At 49.3% G+C, this 21,175-nt stretch overlaps 1 protein-coding gene across 1 annotated transcript in view; it reads right to left on the bottom strand.

Annotated features, from left to right (window-relative positions):
• Positions 1 to 6: 6 nt before the first annotated feature.
• MTMR3 (myotubularin related protein 3) overlaps positions 7 to 21,175 on the bottom strand; it is a 75,099-nt gene continuing 53,930 nt past the window's right edge. Inside the window, exons 10-20 of the mRNA XM_045289549.1 lie at positions 21,038 to 21,171; positions 20,359 to 20,490; positions 16,950 to 17,061; positions 13,913 to 14,108; positions 12,976 to 13,161; positions 8,048 to 8,218; positions 6,841 to 6,986; positions 4,713 to 6,129; positions 3,481 to 3,591; positions 2,928 to 3,016; positions 7 to 586 (exon numbers count right to left, since the gene is read on the bottom strand). Coding sequence (XP_045145484.1) covers positions 415 to 586; positions 2,928 to 3,016; positions 3,481 to 3,591; positions 4,713 to 6,129; positions 6,841 to 6,986; positions 8,048 to 8,218; positions 12,976 to 13,161; positions 13,913 to 14,108; positions 16,950 to 17,061; positions 20,359 to 20,490; positions 21,038 to 21,171 — 2,866 coding nt within the window. The 3' untranslated portion in view covers positions 7 to 414. The remainder of the gene's footprint in view (positions 587 to 2,927; positions 3,017 to 3,480; positions 3,592 to 4,712; positions 6,130 to 6,840; positions 6,987 to 8,047; positions 8,219 to 12,975; positions 13,162 to 13,912; positions 14,109 to 16,949; positions 17,062 to 20,358; positions 20,491 to 21,037; positions 21,172 to 21,175) is intronic.

Genomic DNA, 21,175 nt, shown 5'->3' with positions numbered 1-21,175 from the left:
GAGGAACGGTCACAATGCCAACACTGCTTTCCTCTGTGCTCCTTCAGCCTCAGGTCTCGCTCCTGGCCCCTCCCACTCCAAGGAGCCAGATCAACCAGCAGCACAGCCCTGGGCAGCTACAGGGGGGTGGGAGCCTCTTGCCTGCCATTTAAAATTTTTTTTAAAATTAAGCCAATCAGGGAGATTTTTCTTTTTTGAGGGTAGAGGGACAATGGAAAAGGGGTTGAGGAACAGCAAAGGTGGGGGGGCGGGGGAGGACCAGTCTACAATCCAGTGGTACATCCCAACTTTCTGCCATTCTCCACAGTTGGTTCCAAGCCCCAAATCCAAGATGCACGAGCTCTCAGTGTGCCCAGGCTATGTGGGCCTGTCCAAGAAACAGCAGCTGGGCCTCTGCCCCGGGTCACTTAAGCTTCAGTTTGAAGTGGCAGCAATGGGTTTGTCCAGTTCAAGGTCAATGGTGGAGCTCGTGGGATGGAGGCTGCTGTAGCAAGACTTGCACACTCGACTGGGTTCGAAGAGCTGCTGGCTGGGAACCGGAACCTTCTGGTTACAACAACTGGAGCAGAAGACATTCCCACAATTCCTTGAGGTGAAAAGATGACAAAACAATGTTAATTTTAATGATCAAGTTTGAGGTGGGGAAACCAACTTCAGAAGACAGACTTTGTGTGAGACTCCGACGTGCTTGAAAGTCCTCTAAGACCAAATGCTTCCATTTCCCTAACCCAGGGTGGGCATCCCTGCTCCGTGTGGTCACATCCACACCAACTCCAGGTTCCCAGAGACACACGAGCATGCTGCTTCAGGGACACCTGTGAGAACACACGGGACCCATAGCAGAAGGAGCGCACGCTCCATGGGAAAGTCCTGGCCCCAGGAGCCTCAAGCGCTACATCCGCCTGGACAATGGCCTCTCTGTAGCTTGTCAAAACCGAGAGGCCTAAATCAAGTGGCACCACTGCCTCCAGGCCCCTCACCCAACTCAGCCAGACGGAGGGTGTGGCACCTTGCCCAAGTGCCACTCCCCAAGGGCCAAGGGCAGCAGCCTGGAGCGTGGACAGCTACCACCTGGGACTGCCCTGCTGGCAGCATGCAAAGTCCGGAGACAAGCAGTGGGGCACCAAGTTCTGAGACTGAAGGGAGGGGAAGTGGAAGGACAAGACCACAGAGGCACACACGTGCACACACACACTTGATTAGGTCGATGTCAGTTAATTATGGTTCGTTCCCCTGCCCCATGCATCTCCAAGGAAATCCCAGCTCTGGCGAGACCTCCCCTGAAGGCGAATGCCGCCCTTCACACAGGGAACAAGAGGACGAGTCTCTGCTCACCGTATGACTCTACTTTAGCTAGTCCTTAAGGGCAAATGGATCCCAGTGAGCTCAGAAATGACCAGTCCCAGGAGCCTGGCCCAGGCCACTACGACCAAGTGATGGGCAGCTGGACAGCTCACTGGGAATGCACACCCACTTTGGGAGGAAGCACTCCTCGTGGGAGGAGGGCCAACTGAGAAAGGAGAAGCAAGGACAGGGTGCTAAAGGAGAACTGCACCAAACACGCAAAACTCCATCTTCTAGAGCCCAAGAAAAGCACTTCATCGACTGCTTCCAAAAAGCATGAGTCAGAAAGGACAGGTGGTCACACAGAAAAACTACCTAAATTTACTTCCAAATGTCGACATTTATCCTGTTAGGATTCAGCTCAAAAGCCTGGCTACGTTTGTCCGATCTGATTTCTCTGAGGGGACTTTGAAAGCACTGGAGTCTTCCCTGAACGCCTCCCATGCTCACATGTCTCTGGAAAGACAGACTCTTTAAAAAGCAGTGACGCTGTTTAACTGCGGAGTGACTACCGTCAACCTGGCACCTCAGTGAATGAGTGAAGAAAAAAAATGTGGGGGGGGGGTGTTGTTCTGGTTTCCCCACAAAGGCCTCAAGCCCAGTTGGAAGCATCCTTGTGGGTGAGCTTTGTGGTCAGAAGAGGGGTACATGACTCAGCCTGACCCAGGCCTACAGGAGCCTCAACCAGCGGCTCTGCTGTTCCTCCAGCGCCCAGCCTGCCTGCCCCTCCCCGGCCCCCCCGCATCCATTCCAGTGAGGGAGGGGAACTACAGAAAGGACAGCATTAGTTTGAGGAAGTTATTATCCATATGCAGACATCACAGACAGGTTGCTGCAAATGCTCACCACGTTTGATCAACACAGTCAGTGGCCCTGCAAGGAGGGGAGACAGAGCTCAGAGGAGAGGCTGATCAATGACATGGGAATGAAATGCAGGGTAGGGAGAGAGATGAACCTAGAGACATCTTTATTAGACAATGAGGGACATTTTCACTCCAGGTCACTGGTAAGGGTGAGCTAAGCTAGACTTCCATACACAAGAAACGCTGGCCATCTGGCTCAGTCACCCCTCAGCTTAGCAAAACAACTCTAGTCCCTCACTGACTGCCCTAGCCCAAGAGGGGCATCTTACGGACTCGAAGGCTGTCCTTAGCTTCCCTAGGACCCCCAACCCACCCGCAGCACACGGGAAGGCCAGTTAGGGCCAGGGAACAGAGTATGTGAAGTTCCCTCTCACGTCAGGAAAACAGAGTAGCCATGTCCAACAGGAAGACATTCCATTCTGGGAATAAGAGACGGTGGTTTGGATGGCAGCTGTTGCTCCATTTATTCTCGAAATAAAACAGAAGCCTCTCACATGCACATTACCATATTTAACAGTGATCACTAAATTGGAACAAAGTTATCAATTGCCATTCTATAAACAGCAACTTCAGAGGCACAAAAGGTAAGTGGAGGGCCTGTACAGGAGTGTTCGCCTCAGATAGAATCGTACCAGCCAGGCACCTGGCTGGTCTCTCTCCACTGTCCTGTGGGTCAGACCTCAGCCTCCATGCCCCTGGGCATCCCCACCCCAAGGGCACCTGCAGTGATGCTTCCTGCTGGCGAGCCAGAAGGCACTGTCACACGCAAAGCAGTGGGCAGCCAGGTGGTCAGGGAGCCAACGGGTCATCTGCAAAACAGACGGGGCCAGGTTAATGAGAGGAAACGGGCCATTCAGTTGGAGCCAGCAAGCCACACGGGGGCAGCAGCAGTCACGAGGACCACCCCGGCCCGTGGCACCAACCCAGCAGGGTGCACTGTCAGCAGTACAAGAAAGGCGTCCAAATCGTTTCCCTGGAGGGGACTCAACACTCCCCTGAGGTCAAGTGGCAGCAGCAGCACTTGAGTTGCTAGGAGAGTTGGCAGGGCTTCACTCACAGAGGCCATGAGGCAAGGAAGACCGTCTTGCCGAGTGTCCCCGGCTCGAGAATTCTAGGCTTGATGGGGCTGGCGGGAGCTGTGACGCCTGAGGCTCAAGGCTCACTGTGCTACGATGTTCTTCCTTGGCCAGGGGCATGGGGTAGGGATGGGGTTGGAGAAGACCCACAAGAACAGTTGCATGGAAGGTGCTCAGAGCAGGGACTGAGCCTGTACCTCCGTGTCCTGTTTATCCACCTGCTCCCAGCTGGTTTCAGAGAAAATCTCTGTGCTGCAGCGAGACAAACAGTTCTGATCCAGATTGCTTTCCAAGCCGGGGATTAAAGTCTGTTGGCAAACAAACACAGCTGAACAGAATGAACCTGGTCTCCTCCCGAGAGAAGGAGAAAAGGGTGGGTAAAGAAGGGAGCAGCGGGAGCTACGTTTGGGCCTGGATGTTTTTAGGCTGCCAAGTCTTTAGAGGCACGGCCAGTGAGAATCTGAATGTGCAGGTGCAGAGACTAGGTGGCACTCGGCTGGAAGAAGGTCGCTGACATATTTAAGGCTGTGCCTGAGCCCTTGGGGTTCCGGGAAGTAAGGCTGTGGGGGGTGGGGTCTCCAGTGTCAGCTGAAACACATTCCAGTGGTCCGCTTACCAGACCCTGCCACTTAGCTCCACCTGAGTGCTTTGGGCACACCTTCCTTCCTCTGAGGGGCTCTTCAGGAAAACGAGGAGAGCATGAGGAATATGAAGGAAAGCCAAGAAGCCCCTCTGAACCAGGAGACACGGGACGACGCCTGCCTTTACTGCTCGCCTCACACTTGAAGTTGAGCGCGTTGAGTCAGAGCTTCCCGGTAAGGAGTGCCCCTGCGGTGCGCCTGCTTCATCACTGGCTCCCCCATCACTTCTAGCCACCGAGCCCCATCAGGGCTAACTCCTCAACCATACTCAAAACCAGCCCTCTCCTGGTCTGCACCCACTCCAGGTGATAACCACGTTAACAACAAACAAGCAAAACACCCAAACCTTTACAGCTTCAGCCCTGTCTGATTTTGTGTGAGGGCAGGGGTGTGTGCGACTAATTTACTAGCTACTAGGTGGGGCAGGCACTGTAATTCGGTGGGAATATTATTCAGCACTGCCATACAAAATCGTTGTGTCCAAAAATTGAAACTCTTCAAGACATATGATCCTCTCACCAAAGACATGCAGCCCACCACGCACGTAAGTGGTAACTCACTCCCTAACCCTGATGGCCAGAAACAGGACGGCGTTCTCGGAGAGTAAGCCAGGCTGAAAGAGGCAGAGCTCCATTGACAGGGTTGAGGCTCGTCTCCAGCTTCTCTCGACACGAAATGCTCTGGACTTTTCCAACCCTGTACCCATCACCATGCACGGGCACAAAGGACACCAGTCTCGGCATGCCCTGTCCCCTTGGCCAGCCAAGAAGGTACCAGGGGGTACTCACCACTTCATCCCCAAAGTCCCCATTGAAACGTAAGGAGCCAGTCAGGTATTGGCTCTCCAGGCGACTCCTCAGCTCCTGAACCTGCTTCTTCAAGATCTCCACTTCCTGCTGATGGCCAGACTCAATCTGACGCAGGCGCTGCTGGATAGTGTCCGTGTAGACAGGCATGCCATCGTCATCCAGGTGGCTTCGAGAAGGCTGGTCAGGGCTGCTGGTTACAGACAGCCTTCCTGAGTGGCTGTGCAGCCACTTGTGGTGCAAGTTCCGTGAGTGTATGTGGGTGGAGTTGCAGCTCCCAGTAGATAGCTGGCGTATCAGGGCGTCCTTGCTCCGACCAGCCTCGCCATTAGTGCAGTGCCCATTGGGCGTGGGGTACTTCTGGAGCATGTTAACCTCCGGAGGCTGCTCTGAGGCCTTGTTTTCAGTCTCTGGGGCGCCATTGCATATAAATCCCTCTTTACATTCAGCTAAAGGCAAGGCACCAGGGGAACGTGTGGGGCTGCGAGTACGGCCAGAGGAAGTCCTGTGCACCTCAGGCCCCACTGGAGGTCTCTCAGCCAGGCTTCTCTCCGGAAGCCTGGGCTCCATGGCGTGGGCAACCATGGCCTTGCCAGTGAGTCTGTCACTGTGTACCAGACAAGGTCTGTGATGGCTGTGGGGCCCAGGATCTGGCTTCACCTTCTCTTCCATCAACATGTCCACGGAACTGTCCACATGTGGTCCTCTGGTCTCACAGGGGACATGGGTGGACGGCAGAGAACCTGGCTGTGTGGGGCCGCAACCTGCCTGTGCATCTACTGGAGGCGCAAGCAGCAGCTCCTCCGGATGCTCTGGAGTGCCTCCTCCCAGAGGGGGCTCCACAGAGATGGTCTGGGTGTCCTCCCTGCCAGGGGGCACTGAGAGCTGACTTGTGAACACACTGGGCCCGCCTGGCTGCTCAGAACAAGCCTGTGAGAATACCGACAGGCTGGTGCCTGCGTGGCTCCCTTGGGGGGTCTCCTCCAGCTCTGGGTCTCTATCTGCGACAAAGGCGGGACCCTCGGGCATCTTCCTCCAGCTCTCCTTTTCCAAGAGCGGCTCCTCTTTGACTGCTCGGAGCTGCACGACTGCCCTCTGGGCCAGCTCCTCTAGACCACCCTCCTCTTTGGAGGCCTCTTGCAAAATGTTCTCCATCTGCCCCTCTGCCACCCCAGCTGCAACCAGCAGCTCAGCACCCCCCAGTACTCTGGCTGGCTTCCCCGGGCTGTCAGCATCTAGGGGCTCCTCCCCAGGCCCAGCCAGGCTGCTCAGTTCCAATGAGCGCCGGTGCTCCTGCCACTTCTCATTCAGGCTCGGGTCACTGCTGCGCCGGCTGGCCAGAGGCATTGTGCTGTCGCAGGCTGTGGTCAGATTGTCAAATGATCTAGTCTTTGGTAGCCTAAGAGAAAGGAGTGTGGGAGAAAAGAGAGTCTGTGAAGTCAGTCCCAGGGCAGGAAGGTGACCTCAGGTTTCAAGGAGCAGTTGCTTCCTCGTGGATCCTTTACAGCCACTCCAGGAGCTAGGGCCTCTCTGAATGAGGCATGGGCTCCCAGAGAGCCCCAGCTCCCAGTCCTGGTCTGCAGGTCCTTGTGCCCTGCTCCCACACCCAGGGCACACAAATAAACTAACACCAAATGTTATTTGAAAACAACACTTCTCCAAGAGACAGTGTATTTTTCAACTAAGGGAAAACCAAAGTAGGATTGCTGACCCGTAATTGATATATTAACTTACTAACTAGCCGTATAAATTCAATCATTTCACAAATGGCAGATTCATGGGTGTCTTTCATTGTTCAGCATCTATCTGCCTTTTAGAGCAGAGGGGAGGGAGCCTGGTGGGAAGGGGGACAGGTATGCTGGGCAGTGGGTGACATACACACCAGGGGGACTCAAAGGGCCCAAAGGTCTGCTCTATCTCCGAGAAGCCTCTCCACACGTGCAGTCAAGCGAAGCCAGCCCTGGAGGAAGCCAGGCTGGCTCTCAGAAGTCCTTTTGCCTTCCTTGAGGTAATGCCCCAGATCTGAGATGCTCTGACCACCTTTAGGCAGATCCCAACTCAAGAGCACCCACACACGACGGGCGGCCTACGGCATCAGCGCCAGGCTCACCGGCTTGGGGGTGATTCATCGGGGCCGGGCCCTGGGGCTGGGTACGGGGCACAGCTGTCCTCTGCAGGGGCGGACGGGGATGAGGAAGGCAGATACACTGCGCTCCACAGCATCAGGTTACGCACGTGGCACACTGGGTACAGCACCTGGGGGGAGAGGGGGGTGCAGGTTAAACACAGCCACAGCAAGTCTTTCAGAAACGTCTGGAAGTGAGGAGCAGGAGCAAGAGCAGGCCCCCAAGCTGGAGGAACAAAAGGCCCAGCACGTTCTCCGAGGAGCAGTAGCATCCAGTCCACCTCCCTGGAGGGCCTGGGAGAAGGAGAGCGTGAGCAGCTGAAGAGGATTTTTTAAATACTCACTTCTCATTCGTTATTCTTTAGGTGACCTTTGTTGAATGACTGACTCTCATCAGCTAGATTCGCTACTTTCACTGCATAAGAAAGTGAGTCATTCTGTTAGTCGGTGATTGTCTGCTCCCTTGGTACAAAAACTTGGCTTCAGAAGACACTGCCAAGCCTGTTTCATAAGATCACTGAAAGTAATCATGTGGAAAGGGTGGGATTTGCTCCAGAGTTGTTACTTCCCGCAGCAGCACAGTGAGAGGCAGTTGGCTGAAGTCTTCCCTTTGACTACTCAAATTGAGTGAAAAGCATGGGATCGGTCCACAAAGTAGTATGCCCTCCAGTCGGCCTCCGTCTGACTCCTTAGCATTTCTTCTGATGCATTCTGACAGAGGGATGGATCCCTCTATTCTGACACATGCGTGAGGGGCTCCTTTTCACTGACAGAGGCTATTCCCTGGAGAAACAGTCTGGAAGGACTGTTCGTTCCCCGTGTGTACCAAAGTCACACAGACTTGGTTTTCTGCCAGGACAAACACCTGCAGTGAAGAGCACTGGGGGTGGGGGGTGGGGGGGGCAGCTTCTGTCAGTTACGTTCTTTGAAGAACTTAAGTGGCTCTTCCACACATCAGACAGAACAAGCCAGAATTGAGCCAAGTTCATTGGGCAAGATTCTCATCCAGAGTGGCAGAGATGTGCATTCAGTCAAACCACCCTAACCAAAGCTTGGTCAGAAGCAGGTCAGAGCTCACAGGAAAAGGGCAGTTCACAGAATGGCAAGAAAAGCCAGGCAAGAAGCTCCCTCTCCACCCGACCCCAGAGGCGCCCTCCTGCTGACCACAGAGGAAAGGCTGACGGGTACATACGGCTTCGGACTGCGAAGAATACAGGAGGTTTTTGAAAGCCTTGTTGCCTGCCCGAAGAAGGGACCACACAGAACAAGTCCGGTCCTGGGTGTGCTTCTCCCCTCTCTCCTTGGCGTTGTTGCACAGGAATGTCCCAAAGAGGCAGGAGTAGGTGTGCTGCACCAGTTTCACCTGCGGGAAGGCAAAATGGAGCCAGGTGGCACTCTCTGCGGAATGACCACAGCCACCTGACATCCCAGAGCACTCACAACCCCTAAGCTTGGGGGAGGGGAGTAAGCCACACACGGCCTCCTCCCTCCTCACAGGGCCCACCCCAACCTCCACCAGTCTTGAACCGTAAGATCTTAGGGAAAATCCCCACAACTCTTCACCCAACACTCCCCTCCCCCCGACCCCCCACATACACACCTATCACCATCCCTGAAATCCCAACCTCATGACCAACAGAGCACTGGGACCTGGCTGCAAGAGTGGGTCAGTGTGCAACCCAAGTATGCATTCAGCCTGCATCATTCTGAGCATCCTGCATGCCCCAGACAGCACCGCTTCCACAAGCACACAGTCCCAGGAAGCTGATCCTAGCGGGAGCTGAGGTGGAGGTGTCTTATGCTTTGGAGAACAGTGCAGCAGGCGAAGAATGAAGGTTGTTGCATATTGCAGGTTGTTAATGAGTCAGCACCCCTCCAATCCTGAGGCTGTGATTCTTCCTCTAGTCCTATTTCATTGACTATGCAAAGGCACATAAGCTATGCAAAACAATGGGGATTACAGACCACTTAATTGTGCTCATGCAGAACCTTTCCAGAGACCAAGAGACAACTGCTTGAACACAAGAGGAGAGGGCATGGTTTAAAATCAGGAAAGGTGTACATCAGGCTTCCATCCACAAGTAGACAAAAATTAAAGCCATGACACTGGGTGAGTGAGATCTTGTAGAGAGGGAGCGTTGCTCAAAAAGCCGCCTGGAGACTGTGCCCTGAGGTACAGCAACATTCAGAGCAGATGAAGAGGAAGTGGCATAAGAGACAGAAAGAACCAGCCAGAAGTTAAGAAAACCCAAGAGTGGGTGCTAACTAAGTCGACTAAAAACCACCACCACCACTACAAACATTTTAAGAAAGAAGAAGGGAATTAAGAAGGCTAGCTTAACTAGTAATGAAAAGCAGAAGATTTTCAGAAACTGTCAGATGCTCTCAGGAGAGAAGCACTCGGAACACGAGTGAAGACGAGCTACTCTCTCAAAGCAGAGTCAACCCTAACACTGTGCGTGCAGGACAGCCAGCAGGAGGAAAGCCTGGGGACCTGCATTTGTGCCGTGACATGACTCAAAATGAGAACAACCAGCTGCAAACAGCAATTAACAATTGGAACTTGAAATGTATGATGTATGAATCTAGGAAAATTAGAAGTCACAAAAAAGGAAATGAAATACATTTTCAAAAAAATCAATATTCTAGGTGGTGTGAGCCGAAATAGACTGGTAATGGCCATTTTGAATCAGGAAATCATGTTTTAGTATGCTGGGAATGATAAAAATCAAGAGGAATAGCTTTGTATTCCAAGTAAAAAAAGACATTTCAAGACCTATTCTGAAGTACAATGTAGTCTGTAATAGTGTTATATCTATCAATATCCAAGGAAATCCAATCCATACCGCTATTAATCAAATTTACATGCCAACTTTTAAAACTATAGTGATGAAGAAATTGAAGAATTCTCCCAATCTCTTCAGTCTGGTGTCTACCAATCAGGATGTGCTCATTATTGGTGATTGGAATGCAAACGTTGGAAACAAAGAGGCAGGAACGCCTGTTGGAAAATACGCTCTTGGTGACAGAAACAGCTGGAGATGGCATGACAGAATTTTGTAAGACCAACAACCTGTTCACAGCAAAATGCTTTTTTTTTAAGCAACACAAAAGACAACTATACACGTAGACTCCTCCAGATAGAATAGACAGAAACCAAATTGACTACATCTGTGAGAAGACAATGGAGAAGCTCAATATCTGCAGCTAAAATCTTATCAGGGACCAACTATAGAACAGACCATCAATTGCTCATTGGAAAGTTCAGGTTGAAGTTGGAAGGAAAGAAAACAAGTTCACAGAAGACAAAATCTGACCTTGAATACATACCATCGAGATTTTGAGATCTCACGAACAGAACTGATGCATTAGACACTGCTGGCAAAAGACCTGATGAGTGTGGGATGACATCAAGAGCATCATAATAGAGAAAGCAAAGGGTCATTGAAAAGACAAGAAAGAAAAGATCAAAGTGGACGTCAGAAGAGAAAAACTTGCTCTGAATTGTAGAGTAGCTAAGGTCAATGAAGAAATAAAGTCAAAGAGATGAACAGAAAATTTCAAAGGGCAGCTTGAGAAGACAAAGTATTATAACAAAATGTACAAAAGTAAAGGTAGAAAACTTGAAAGGAAGAACACTCTCGGCATATCTTAAACTGGAAGAACTCAAGAAAAAAAATTAAGCCTTGAATTGCAATCTTGAACGATTCCATGAGCAAAATATTGAATGATGCAAGAAGCATCAAAAGAAGATGGAAAGAATACACAGTGACATTCAGCCACTTCAAGAGGTAGCATATGAGCAAGAGCCAGCGGTACTAAAGAACAAAGTCCAAACTGCACTGAAGGCATTCGGGGAAGCGAGGCTCCAAGAACTGCTGGAGTACCAGCTGACACGTTGCACTGAGCTGCCGATGCACATCTAAGCCAGGACATCCGGAAGGTATCTTTATCTATTCCAAAGGAGGGTGACTCAACAGAATGTGCAAACTGTAGAATATCATTGATTATCACATGCAACTAAAATTTGCTGACGGTCATCGAACACTGGTTGCAGCAGTGCACTGACGGGGAGTTGTCAGAGGTTCGGGCCAGGTTCAGAAGAGGACACGGAACCAGGGATAGATATCATTGCTGATATCAGATGGATATTGGATCAAAGCAAAGAATACCAGAAAAATGTTTGCCTGTGTTTCATTGACTATGCCAAGTGTAGATCAAACAAATTATGAATAACCTTGAGAAGAATGGGAATTCCAGAACACTTCATTGTGCTCATGAGGAACTTGTGGTGTAAACAGAACACGTGAATACAGTATTATTTAAAATCAAGAAAGGGTTGAATCCTCTCACCATACTTTTTCAATCTGTGTGCTGAGCAAATCATCAGAGAAGCTGGCTTATAGGAAGAAGAAGGTGGCCTCAGGATTCGAGGAAAGCTTAATAACAACCTGCAATATGCAGATGACACAACCTTGCTGGCTGAATGTGAGGAGGACTTGAAGCACCTGCTGATGAAGAGCAAGGATTACAGTTTAAAGTAGGGAGGACGATCAAAATTCTCAACTGGACCAACAGGTACATAATGATAAACAGAAAAGGTTGAAGTTCTCAAGGATTTTTGTCTTGCTTGGATCCACAGTCAATGCTCATGGAAGCAGCGGTCAAGAGATCAAATGACACACTGCATTGGGTAAGTGCTGCACAAGACCTCTTTAAAGTGCTGAAAAGCAAGGATGCTACTTTGAGAGCTAGAGTATGTCTGACCCAAGCTATGGTACTGAATAAGGTTGACTGAAGACAAATAGATGCATTTGAACCATGGTGTTGGTGAAGAATAAAGTACCATGGGCTGCCAAACAGATGTGTCTTGGAAGAAGTGCAGCCAGAATGCTCCTTGAAAGGAAGGTTGGTGAAATTTGGTCTCAAGCACTTTGGACATGTTATCAGGAGAGACACTGGACAAGGACATCATGCTTGGTAAAGTGGAGGGGCGGTAAAGAAGACCCCGACAAGGTGGACTGGCGGCTGGTTCCTTCTGTTGTCCATCAGCTCACTGAGTCTGAATGGACTCAGAGGCACCCACGACCGTTCAGACTGTCCTTCTGGAGCACGGTGTGCTTTTAAGAACGAGCTACAGGAGGTCCAATTGTCAGCCGCAACTTGAAATACTAGATAGAAAACTTAGGGAGTAGAGACTTTATGTTAATGGGGGAGGAATAATTTGGAAAAGGTTCCATTTAACCACGGTCTCGAAATGATCTATTTAGGATTGTTATATATTCTACTATGTATATTCTCAGCAACAACAAATTATTTTTTTAAAGGAGGGGTGGATTAAGCTGTGCTAAATGCTACTCGAAGATCAAAGAAGATGACGCGTAAGAAGCCCTACATTAGCAACCCATGCTAGGCACCGTCACTTAACAAGCCTAGCTCTCATGAAGTGCTCCACGAGGAATCAGAGCTAGTGAGGAGCTCTGCTATAAAGGAGCAGCCCTGGTGCCAATGATCTGGCAGAGAAGCACGCACTGCTGTTGCAGGAGGCAAAGAACCAATCAAGTGCGAGGCCTGGGAGCTGCAGTGCATGGAAAGGGAGGGGTGAGGATAAGGCCAGAAGGCACCTCCGGTGGCAGAGGGCATGAACCCATACAGGCAGTTTGGTAGATGGATTGGAGGGAATATGGGAAATCCCTGATTATTTCTATGTTCTAATTGCTTTCCAGAGTTTCCTTCTAGAACCCCTTTTAAGAAACCTTGGTGGCACAATGATTAAGCGCTCAGGTACGTAGCGCATTAGCGAAAAGGTCGGCAAGAGAGAAGCCCTGGCGGTGCGCTCTTGTAAAAATTCCAGCCAAGGCCCCGGCAGGGATGCTCCACTCGGTCATCTGAGCCAGCCGCAGCAGCCCTGCAACACCTGCGCCAACCGGGGCTCAGCCTAGCGCACACACCTGGATTCACGGAGTAAACAGCTCCCGTTTGACTGTGGCAAAGAACCTCCCCTCTGTCAAATGTGTTCACGGTTTCATGTGAAACTGGCCCACTGACATCTGTGCCGGTGTGCCCCCCACCCCCCACCTTCAGGAGACCCCCTTCAACAGAACCATAAGCCCAACTCACAAGGAATGCTTCATTGAACTCAAAAGAACAAGGAAACTGCCTCTGAAGCTGATGAACACAGTCAAGCCACTGCAGAAACACTGGGCAACGCTCATTCAGATCGTCGGCGTTCTCCCCGTGACCACACCGGTCAGCAAACTTGTGGCCAAAATCCAGCCATTCCATCTCCACGAGAACCTGGAAACCCTGTGGGGAAGCACCCGGGAGAGACAATTACGCTCAGCTAGCCAACCTGTGGCCGCCTTGAGCCTGGGATCGCTGGCAACAACCCCTTCTCAGCCTGCCAGCAAGCCCGTTGGGAGAGCCTTGTCTGGGCCCACATCCCAGTTCTGCGCTTGTTGTGATTCAAGTTCAGGCTGAAGCAAAGTTCCCATTTCCCTGCTCTTCATTCCATAATCGCTGAAGAGTTCCAAACTATGCATTTATCTGACCGGTTCACAAGTATTCCTATTTTTAGATTATTTTACTCACTGCACAAAAAAACACTCTCTTCTAAAGATTAAAATTAATTATGTGTACAAAGACAGTTGCAAAATTCGTCTCCACCCCAGATTTTAGTCATTTTCCCATATATTTTAGGGTCCATCTTTAATCCAATAGGTAGTTATTTCAGTAGGAGTCTTTCACCACAGAACATTCCATGGTGGCACCTAGGCCCTTTATCACAGCTATGCCAAGACCTTTTTAACAGAAGGCCCATTCACCTGGCGAAGACAAAACTTCTGTACACAGACAGGCTGCCAACACATCTGTATGCTCATTCCCTTGTTACCCACTCCCTGGCTGCTCTGAAGATGGACACAGTAAAAAAGAGCAAAGTCATTTCGCTTTCTCTAGATCTACTCACTGCCCTCCAAATTAAGCTTAAGACTCTCAGAGAGGTTCTCACCAAGGGCGCTGACTTTCTCACACATGTTGAAGTAGCAAATGCACCCACCTCTATGGTTCGATAATATTGATCTAGCAAGAGCTTGGCCAATGCCACAATCTGGGGGGTTCGGTCCCAGCCGTCTGAGCAGTGCACCAGCACCGGTCGCTGATCACGGTCCACAGCATGCACCACCAGTAGGGCCGATTTCAGAAGCACAGACAGGTGATGGAGCCACTTTGTGCTTTCAAGAGCTGAGAGCCAACTACAAAAATAAAAACCAGAGAGGATAAGTCCCCTCCAAGTAGAATGCTGCAAATGCAAGGCGATGCGGGTGCTTACCCAGAGTCCCCGGGACAGACCTGACCCTGCTGTGCCGCGGGCAGGAAAGGCAGAGCAATTAAAAAGACCACTTTAGTGAGGGGAACTTCATAGGATATTTAATGTTCTTCAGTCCATGGCAGGTTCATGATAAGAAAAGTGGCTCTTTGGGGAATTTTCTGCTGCAGGAAACGTAGCCAATTCTGACATGCAAAAGATACTGGTATTTAACTACAATCAACCCTGTCCAACAATTCTCGTTAAAAGAGGTTTAAAAGGGGAGGGGGGGGGGGAATCTTCAAAAGCACATGCCTGTCTGTATCCAGAAATAAGGTGGATGGCTACATACAAGAATGTGGCCAAGACAGCCTCACTTGCTGCTAACACTTGAACACAACCATTTCTTCCAAATCTCAACTGTCTACTGACTCAAACTGATGGTTTGGATGGAAGCAAATGAGCCCACTAATGGCTACATGGGTATTGCTGGACTTAATACAGACTGGGGCTCAACAGGGAGCTAGCTAGAAGAAAGAACCCTTTCCCTAAAGACCTTCAAAAGCATCAGATCCCCTTGGCATTAATCATACATAAGCTAATCACAGTTTTGTTTTGTTTTTAAACTATGCACACATTTTCTTTCTTGTGCCCAAGTCATAAATTTCCCTCAACCCTCAACTCAAAAAGTAGCTGATTTCTCCTAAATGCAACCAGTCATTTTGGACACACGTCTAGCACTTCCAACACTCAGCCTGTGGAAGGAATAGATCCTGTCAGGGGGGCTCTGAGGCTTTACCCAAGACTAGGCTCAGAGCCCACTAAGCTCACAGGATGAGTAAGACATGGGCTGAGGAGTCTGCAGTAGTGCGTCTTTCCAGACACGGCCCCGAACCACCCTTCCCACCCCCACTCCGGGGCACGTAAGCCATATGCGGCTCTTTCAGTACATAGACATGGCTATGAAATAAAAGTGAAAGTGAATTATCAAATTATTATTCAGGTAATGGTTTCATTGGTAAAAATATATTTCTGGTTCTTGGATCATATTTAAATTGTTGTGAGGGGCAGGACTGGCTCTTCCCATCTCTGTTGTAGGCAGACAACAGAATGCTGTGTGAAAGCACTGGTTTCATATGGATGAGTTTGGTCTACCAACCAGACTGCATGCCCTCATGAGGCATACACTGTGTCTCCCTCCCAGCTGAACCCCCAGCACAGTATCAAGCAGTCAGGACTCTTATGTGTTAATGAGTTGCAAATCTGCTGTGGGCAAAAATCTAATGGTAAGAGTTTCTACTAGGTACCTGAGAAACATATTTTTGCTGATTGGTCAAATCATTTTCCTCATGCCTCACATCGTCTTTAAAGGAAGTAAAAGATAAGTTTAGGGGAACTTAACTCTTTTGGCCGACAGAAATGGTAAACAAGAATCTCTCTAGATCCTGGCTGAGCTATTACTATATAGCAGCTGGTACTGCCCATGTACAACAGACCCTGCTCTCCAACTGTGCCAACAGCAGAGGTGTGGGAGCCTCCATCCACACGCCTATGTCCGGTCTCAAACTGGAGCAAAGCTATAGTCCCCCTGCCTTCTACAACCCCCAATAGAGAAGGGGGCTTACTTATGGCTGATTCCATCACAGCCCTAGCTTCAGTTTTAAACTCAAGGGAAGCTCCCACACTGCATTCTGATTTGCTGCCAAATACAAAGCATTGCCTTCTTTTATTTTTAAAAATAGCTTTTAAAATTTATTTTTTTTAATAGGAACAATACCTTGGGGATCATCTAAGTATTGGTTCTATCCCTTTCATTTCAGACCTAAGAAAACAGACCCGCAGTGATAAAGCCACTTGGGGCCAGGCTATAGGTAGGTCTGATAGTGGCAGATCTACTGGGTCCTCAGCCAGTCCTTTCTAGGCCCTGTCTTCCAGGAGAGCACGTTCCTAGCTGGGTCCTGGAGAGTAGGTAGCAGATCCAAGACGAATCTCCAACAATAAGCAGAATGCTCACTTCTTCAGCTTTTCCCGGAGGATGAGTGCTTATTACTCTCTGGGCTGGTTGCAACTGTGATGAATTGACTTGTGTGCCACCCATGAGCCAGAGCAGTGGCTCTAGCTGTCATCTGACTTCATAAATCAAAGACAGCAGCAAAACTTGGTGTGCCAGGTCTACCGACTAGAACCCGGGCAAACAGCAAAGGGTTTTAAACATTCATTCATCTGTCCCTCTATTTCACAGAGCCTTCCTCCTAATTTAGCTTGTATTCAAACAGCTTCCTTGGGGGAAGGGATGTTGTTCCACCTTCTTCACAGAAAATGCCAGTCATTCGTTCTTAATAAGCTATAAAAAAAACCCCATGATAATCTTTAGTAAATAAGGCAGGGGAGGTGAGAGATCAAAAGCAGATGGAAAAGGAAAATGACCTCACGGCAAGTTTAAAGTGTGCTTCGTTCTCTTCACAAGAGGAATGAATAGACCGAGTCTCCACAGTGAAGCCTCCCAGCTCAGAGCAGAGAGACGTCATTGCAGGGTGTCAGAAACCAGAAGATGGGCAGAACCAAAAACGAGGTGAGAGAAGGGAGAGGCTGCAAGAAAACCCAAAGGCACAGCCTCTGCTCGAGGTCTGCACTATGCCCACGTTTCAAACCCTTCTGAGGGCCGGCTCTTCCTCTGCGGCCACGTTACTCACACAAGAAGGCCGACAGCAGAGCTGACGTTTACCAAGAAATGGACAGATTAGCACTCCCAAACTCGTGTTTTAAAAGAGTCAAGGCCAGATCTTACTTTCCCGGATCTGGCATCTGTGTACACAGCAACCGCAGGGACTGGAAGCTCCTCCGAATAGAATGAATGTTTGCCATCCCCATAAACACCACTTCACAGTTCGGGTAATACTCTAGAGAGAGACAATAAAGAGAACACAAATACAGTGAATGTAAAACCCACACGGTCAGATTTAAAAGCAGCAAACAGGCTATAAACCAACACCCAGCAGCTGCTGACGGAGGACACTGCAGTGTTTGGATAGTTCACTGTTAGCCGAGTCCTCTGTTGGAGGAGGAAACACTGCTTGGGGGTAGCTGTCTTTGCAAAATGGGAGAAAACAGGAAGGTTGGGTTTTTGAGATGACAGGGTTTTTTATTAAGGCAGGCTTATAAACCTCTCTCTCTCACACACTCTTCTCTCACCCTGAATTTACTCCTTGCACCTCATCTAACTTGTGCTCAAGAATCTGTTCTTCTGACAAGAACCCAGCAGAACGATGCCTTCACTTCACACCTTGATACAGGCTTTCAATTCCCAGCTTTGACTACCTCTGAAAAGGGGTCCGGGGAACTTGTCTTGCTCAATCAGCACACAACTGCACCTCAAAGAGTCTCTCCCTGGGGAAAGCCAGCACTCACATGGCAGGGGTGTTATAGGTCAGGATAGAGGCACTTTGCTGGGATTCTGTATGTACTGCCTTACTTCCCAGGTCAGCTGTTCTAAGCAGAAGCCATTTGAGTTTCCCATAAGACACGTGAAGAGTATATTCACTGTCAAAGACAGCAGATAGCTCTTAGAAGGCCAAGAGTCTGAGACGTGAAAATAAGGGCTCCAACACAGTGGGGGAATGGTGCCCGATCTGACCCCACCACACTGAGGCAAAACACTAAGGGCGTGCAACAGAACAGCAAGGGGAGCAGAGCAACAAAGTCCCGAAGGAGGACCAAAAATAGACTGTGGGGTCAGGGCTTGGCACCCCATCAAGACTCGACTGGAAAACACTCCAAAAGGTCAACAAACAGACCTTGAACTATTTACAGGCTTTTCTCTTTTTTGTCATTGGCTTTTTGTTGTTTTGTTTTCTTTTGTTGCTTTGTTTTGCTCTGTCTTGTGTTTGTGCATATTATTATCTCTGCATGTCTATCTAGCTAAGATAGGCGGAAAAACAATCTGGAGGAGAAAACAACGGGCTCAACGGTTCCAGAGAAGACATAGGAGAGGGGGAGGGGGAGGAAAGGAAGTGGTGTTAACAAACCCAGGGACAAGGGAACAACAAGTGATCCAAAATCGTTGGTGAGGAGGGTCTAAGAGGCCTGGTAAGGCTTGATCAAAGGCAATGTAACCGAGAGGAATTACTAAAACCCAAATGAAGGCTGAGCATGATAGTGGGACAAAAGGAAAGTAAAAGGAAATAGAGGAAAGAACTAGGGGGCAAAGGGCATTTATAGAGGTCTAAATAAAGGTATGTACACATGTAAATATATTTATATATGATGGGGAAATAGATCTATGTGCATATATTTATAGGTTAAGTATTAAGGTAGCAGAAGGACATTGGACCTCCACTCAAGTACTCCCTCAATGCAAGAATACTTTCTTCTATTAAGTTGGCATTCTATGATGCTCACCTTCCAGGCACGATCGCTGAAGACAAAGTGGGTGAATAAGCAAATGTGGTGAAGAAAGCTGATGGTGTCCACTATCAAAAGATGTAGCACCTGGGGTCTTAAAAGGCTTGAAGGTAAACAAGCGGCTACCTAGCTCAGAAGCAACAAAGCCCACATGAAAGAAGCACACCAGCCTGTGTGATCATGAGGTGTCCATGGAATCAGGTATCAGGCATCAAAGAACAAAAAATCATTTATCATTGTGAATGAGAGGGAGTGCAGAATGAAGACCCAAAGCCCATCTGTGGGCAACTGGACATCCACTTACAGAAAGGTGCAGTGTAGCAACGATGTAACATACAACTTTCCTCTAGTGCTTAAAAGCTTCCTCCCCCCACTATCATGATCCCAATTCTATCTTACAAATTCAGGTAGCCCAGAGGATGTGCACTGGTACAGATAGGAACTGGAAACACAGGAAATCCAGGACAGATGAACCCCTCAGGACCAGTGGTTGTGGGACACAAAGATTTCTCCCAAGTTGTCTCCTCCAATTGTATCCCAAACTTAGCTGTTTGCTACATGTGGCAAATGACTATACACTTGGAGGTCATCAGAAATAGATCAGAGGTTATTCTCCCTAAGGGTAATCAACCACCTAGAGCAAGCAGTCACCACTGTTTATCCCACAAGTAGGGCCCACTCCCTTCTGATAAGGATAGTTGTCTGTTTCCTTGTAGGAGACCCCAGAGAGGTCAAGCCCACCCAAGGGTGACCAAGGTTAGGTTACCATCATGAATCTAGGGTCTGCCCTTGTCACATGCATACCTCTAGTTCCATCCCTTTCTATCATGTGTACACCCCTAGCTCATCCCCTTCCTGTCACCTTATGCCTATTGTACTGCCCTGCCCTTTCCTACAATGTGTATGCCTATTGTATAGCCCCTTCCTGTGACGTGTGGTTACCTGCAATCATGCCCTCCTAAGTAGTTATAATGCTTGGTTAGCAATAAAGTTGAGTCTCTGGCTCTCACACCCGGGGGATCTCCTCATGAGGACCACCAAGCGGGGCCGAGGTGAGCATGCTACCATGAATTGTGTCTGACTCCATTACTTCAATCTCTCTTCTCCTCTCTCATGCTCTCTATGACTTCCCTATATCTTTACTTTCTACCGCTGTGCAATTGCGCCTACCGGACCAGTGATGATTTGTTGGGGGCCCTCCTTTCCCCTGCAAGTGGTGAGAGTGGCCATACCAGGAGGGTGAAGGGAAGGCTGGGTAGTAAGGGGGAACCGATTACAAGGATCTACATATAACCCCTTCCCTGGGGACGGATAACAGAAAAGTGGGTGAAGGGAGACGTCAGACAGTGCAAGATATGACAAAATAATAATTTATTAATTACCAAGGGTATATGAGGGAGGGGGAAGTGAGGAGGTAGGGGAAAAATGAGCTAATACCCAAGGCCTCAAGTAGAAACAAATGTTTTGAGAATGATGAGGGCAACAAATGTACAAATGTGCTTGACACAATGGATGGATGGATGGCTTGTGATAAGAGTTGTACGAGCCCCTAATAAAATGATTTTTTTAAGTAAAATAAGGGCTCCAAACATGAATGAGAAGGTTTTCTTGGCACTGAACGGGGCAGAACAACTATTTGGTTTCACGCCCGCCGTGCTACAACTGCCCCCCCAAAAGGCTGTGAGCAGCTGAGGAGCATGGCTGGCCCTCTTTTCACATGGAGAACCGGGTCTGAGTTGGGGATGAACTGAACCCCCAAGGACAGAGCCCTCGTGGGGGAGCCCCGTAGAACTCACCTGGGCATTCACAGCCTCCACCTTTGGCTCGGTTTGCCACAGCTGCTGCATAGGAGCGTGCGTCCAAGATTAAAAGTTTCTGTGGTTGGATGACTAAATTCTCTGCTCCTGAAGCATTTGACAGAGAGGAATCTAGAGATTGGTGGGAGGAGGTGGGGGGGGGGGCACAAGGAAAAAAGCAAATGAACCCCTTTCTCCCCAGACAGCAAGAAAATAAGAGCTAAGGGCAAACATTACAGTATTACAGTGACACAACCAAAACCCTCGATACACAGGACTGCTCTAGTCTCTAGTTTACCTTTTTATAAAAGCTGACGAACATTTCCTGTCCAAAACCAACTTCCAGACCACAATGGGGGTGGGGTCCTTGTAGCCCAGTCTCCTACTCCTCATTTCACCATCAGGCCTTTCACAGAGCCCAATACCTTACCCTGGGTCTGGTGGCGCTGCAAGGACCCAATCTATTAAATCTTCCATTCTAGCCACAGGGGCAATAAAGACAACGATCTACACCCTCTGAAAACAAAGTTGAAACAGTCTCCTGGTTTTTTGCCAGCCCACAACTCCTCAAACAATCCGGTCCACTGAAGCCTCCCTGTCTCCCCTGTGAAAGACTGTTCTAAAGAAAATGAAAAGTGCTGAGATGCAATTAAAGATGCTCCCATGGAGAAGCCCTTACCAAACTCGACATCCGAAAGGTCGGCCCTGTTGGGAAAGTCTCTGGGGCTGTTCCGAGCTGAGAGTTTGCTGCCACTGGTCCGGGAGTCAGAGGCACAAGCTTTAGCCACGGACTGCACTAGGTGCTCGTCGTCAGCGT

Source organism: Echinops telfairi, unplaced genomic scaffold (genome assembly GCF_000313985.2).
Source record: "Echinops telfairi isolate 266 unplaced genomic scaffold, ASM31398v2 ScPeMD7_29;HRSCAF=101, whole genome shotgun sequence".
Classification (NCBI taxonomy): Eukaryota; Metazoa; Chordata; class Mammalia; order Afrosoricida; family Tenrecidae; genus Echinops; species Echinops telfairi.
Note: the sequence above shows the minus strand (reverse complement) of the source record. Positions and strands in the feature narration are given on the sequence as shown.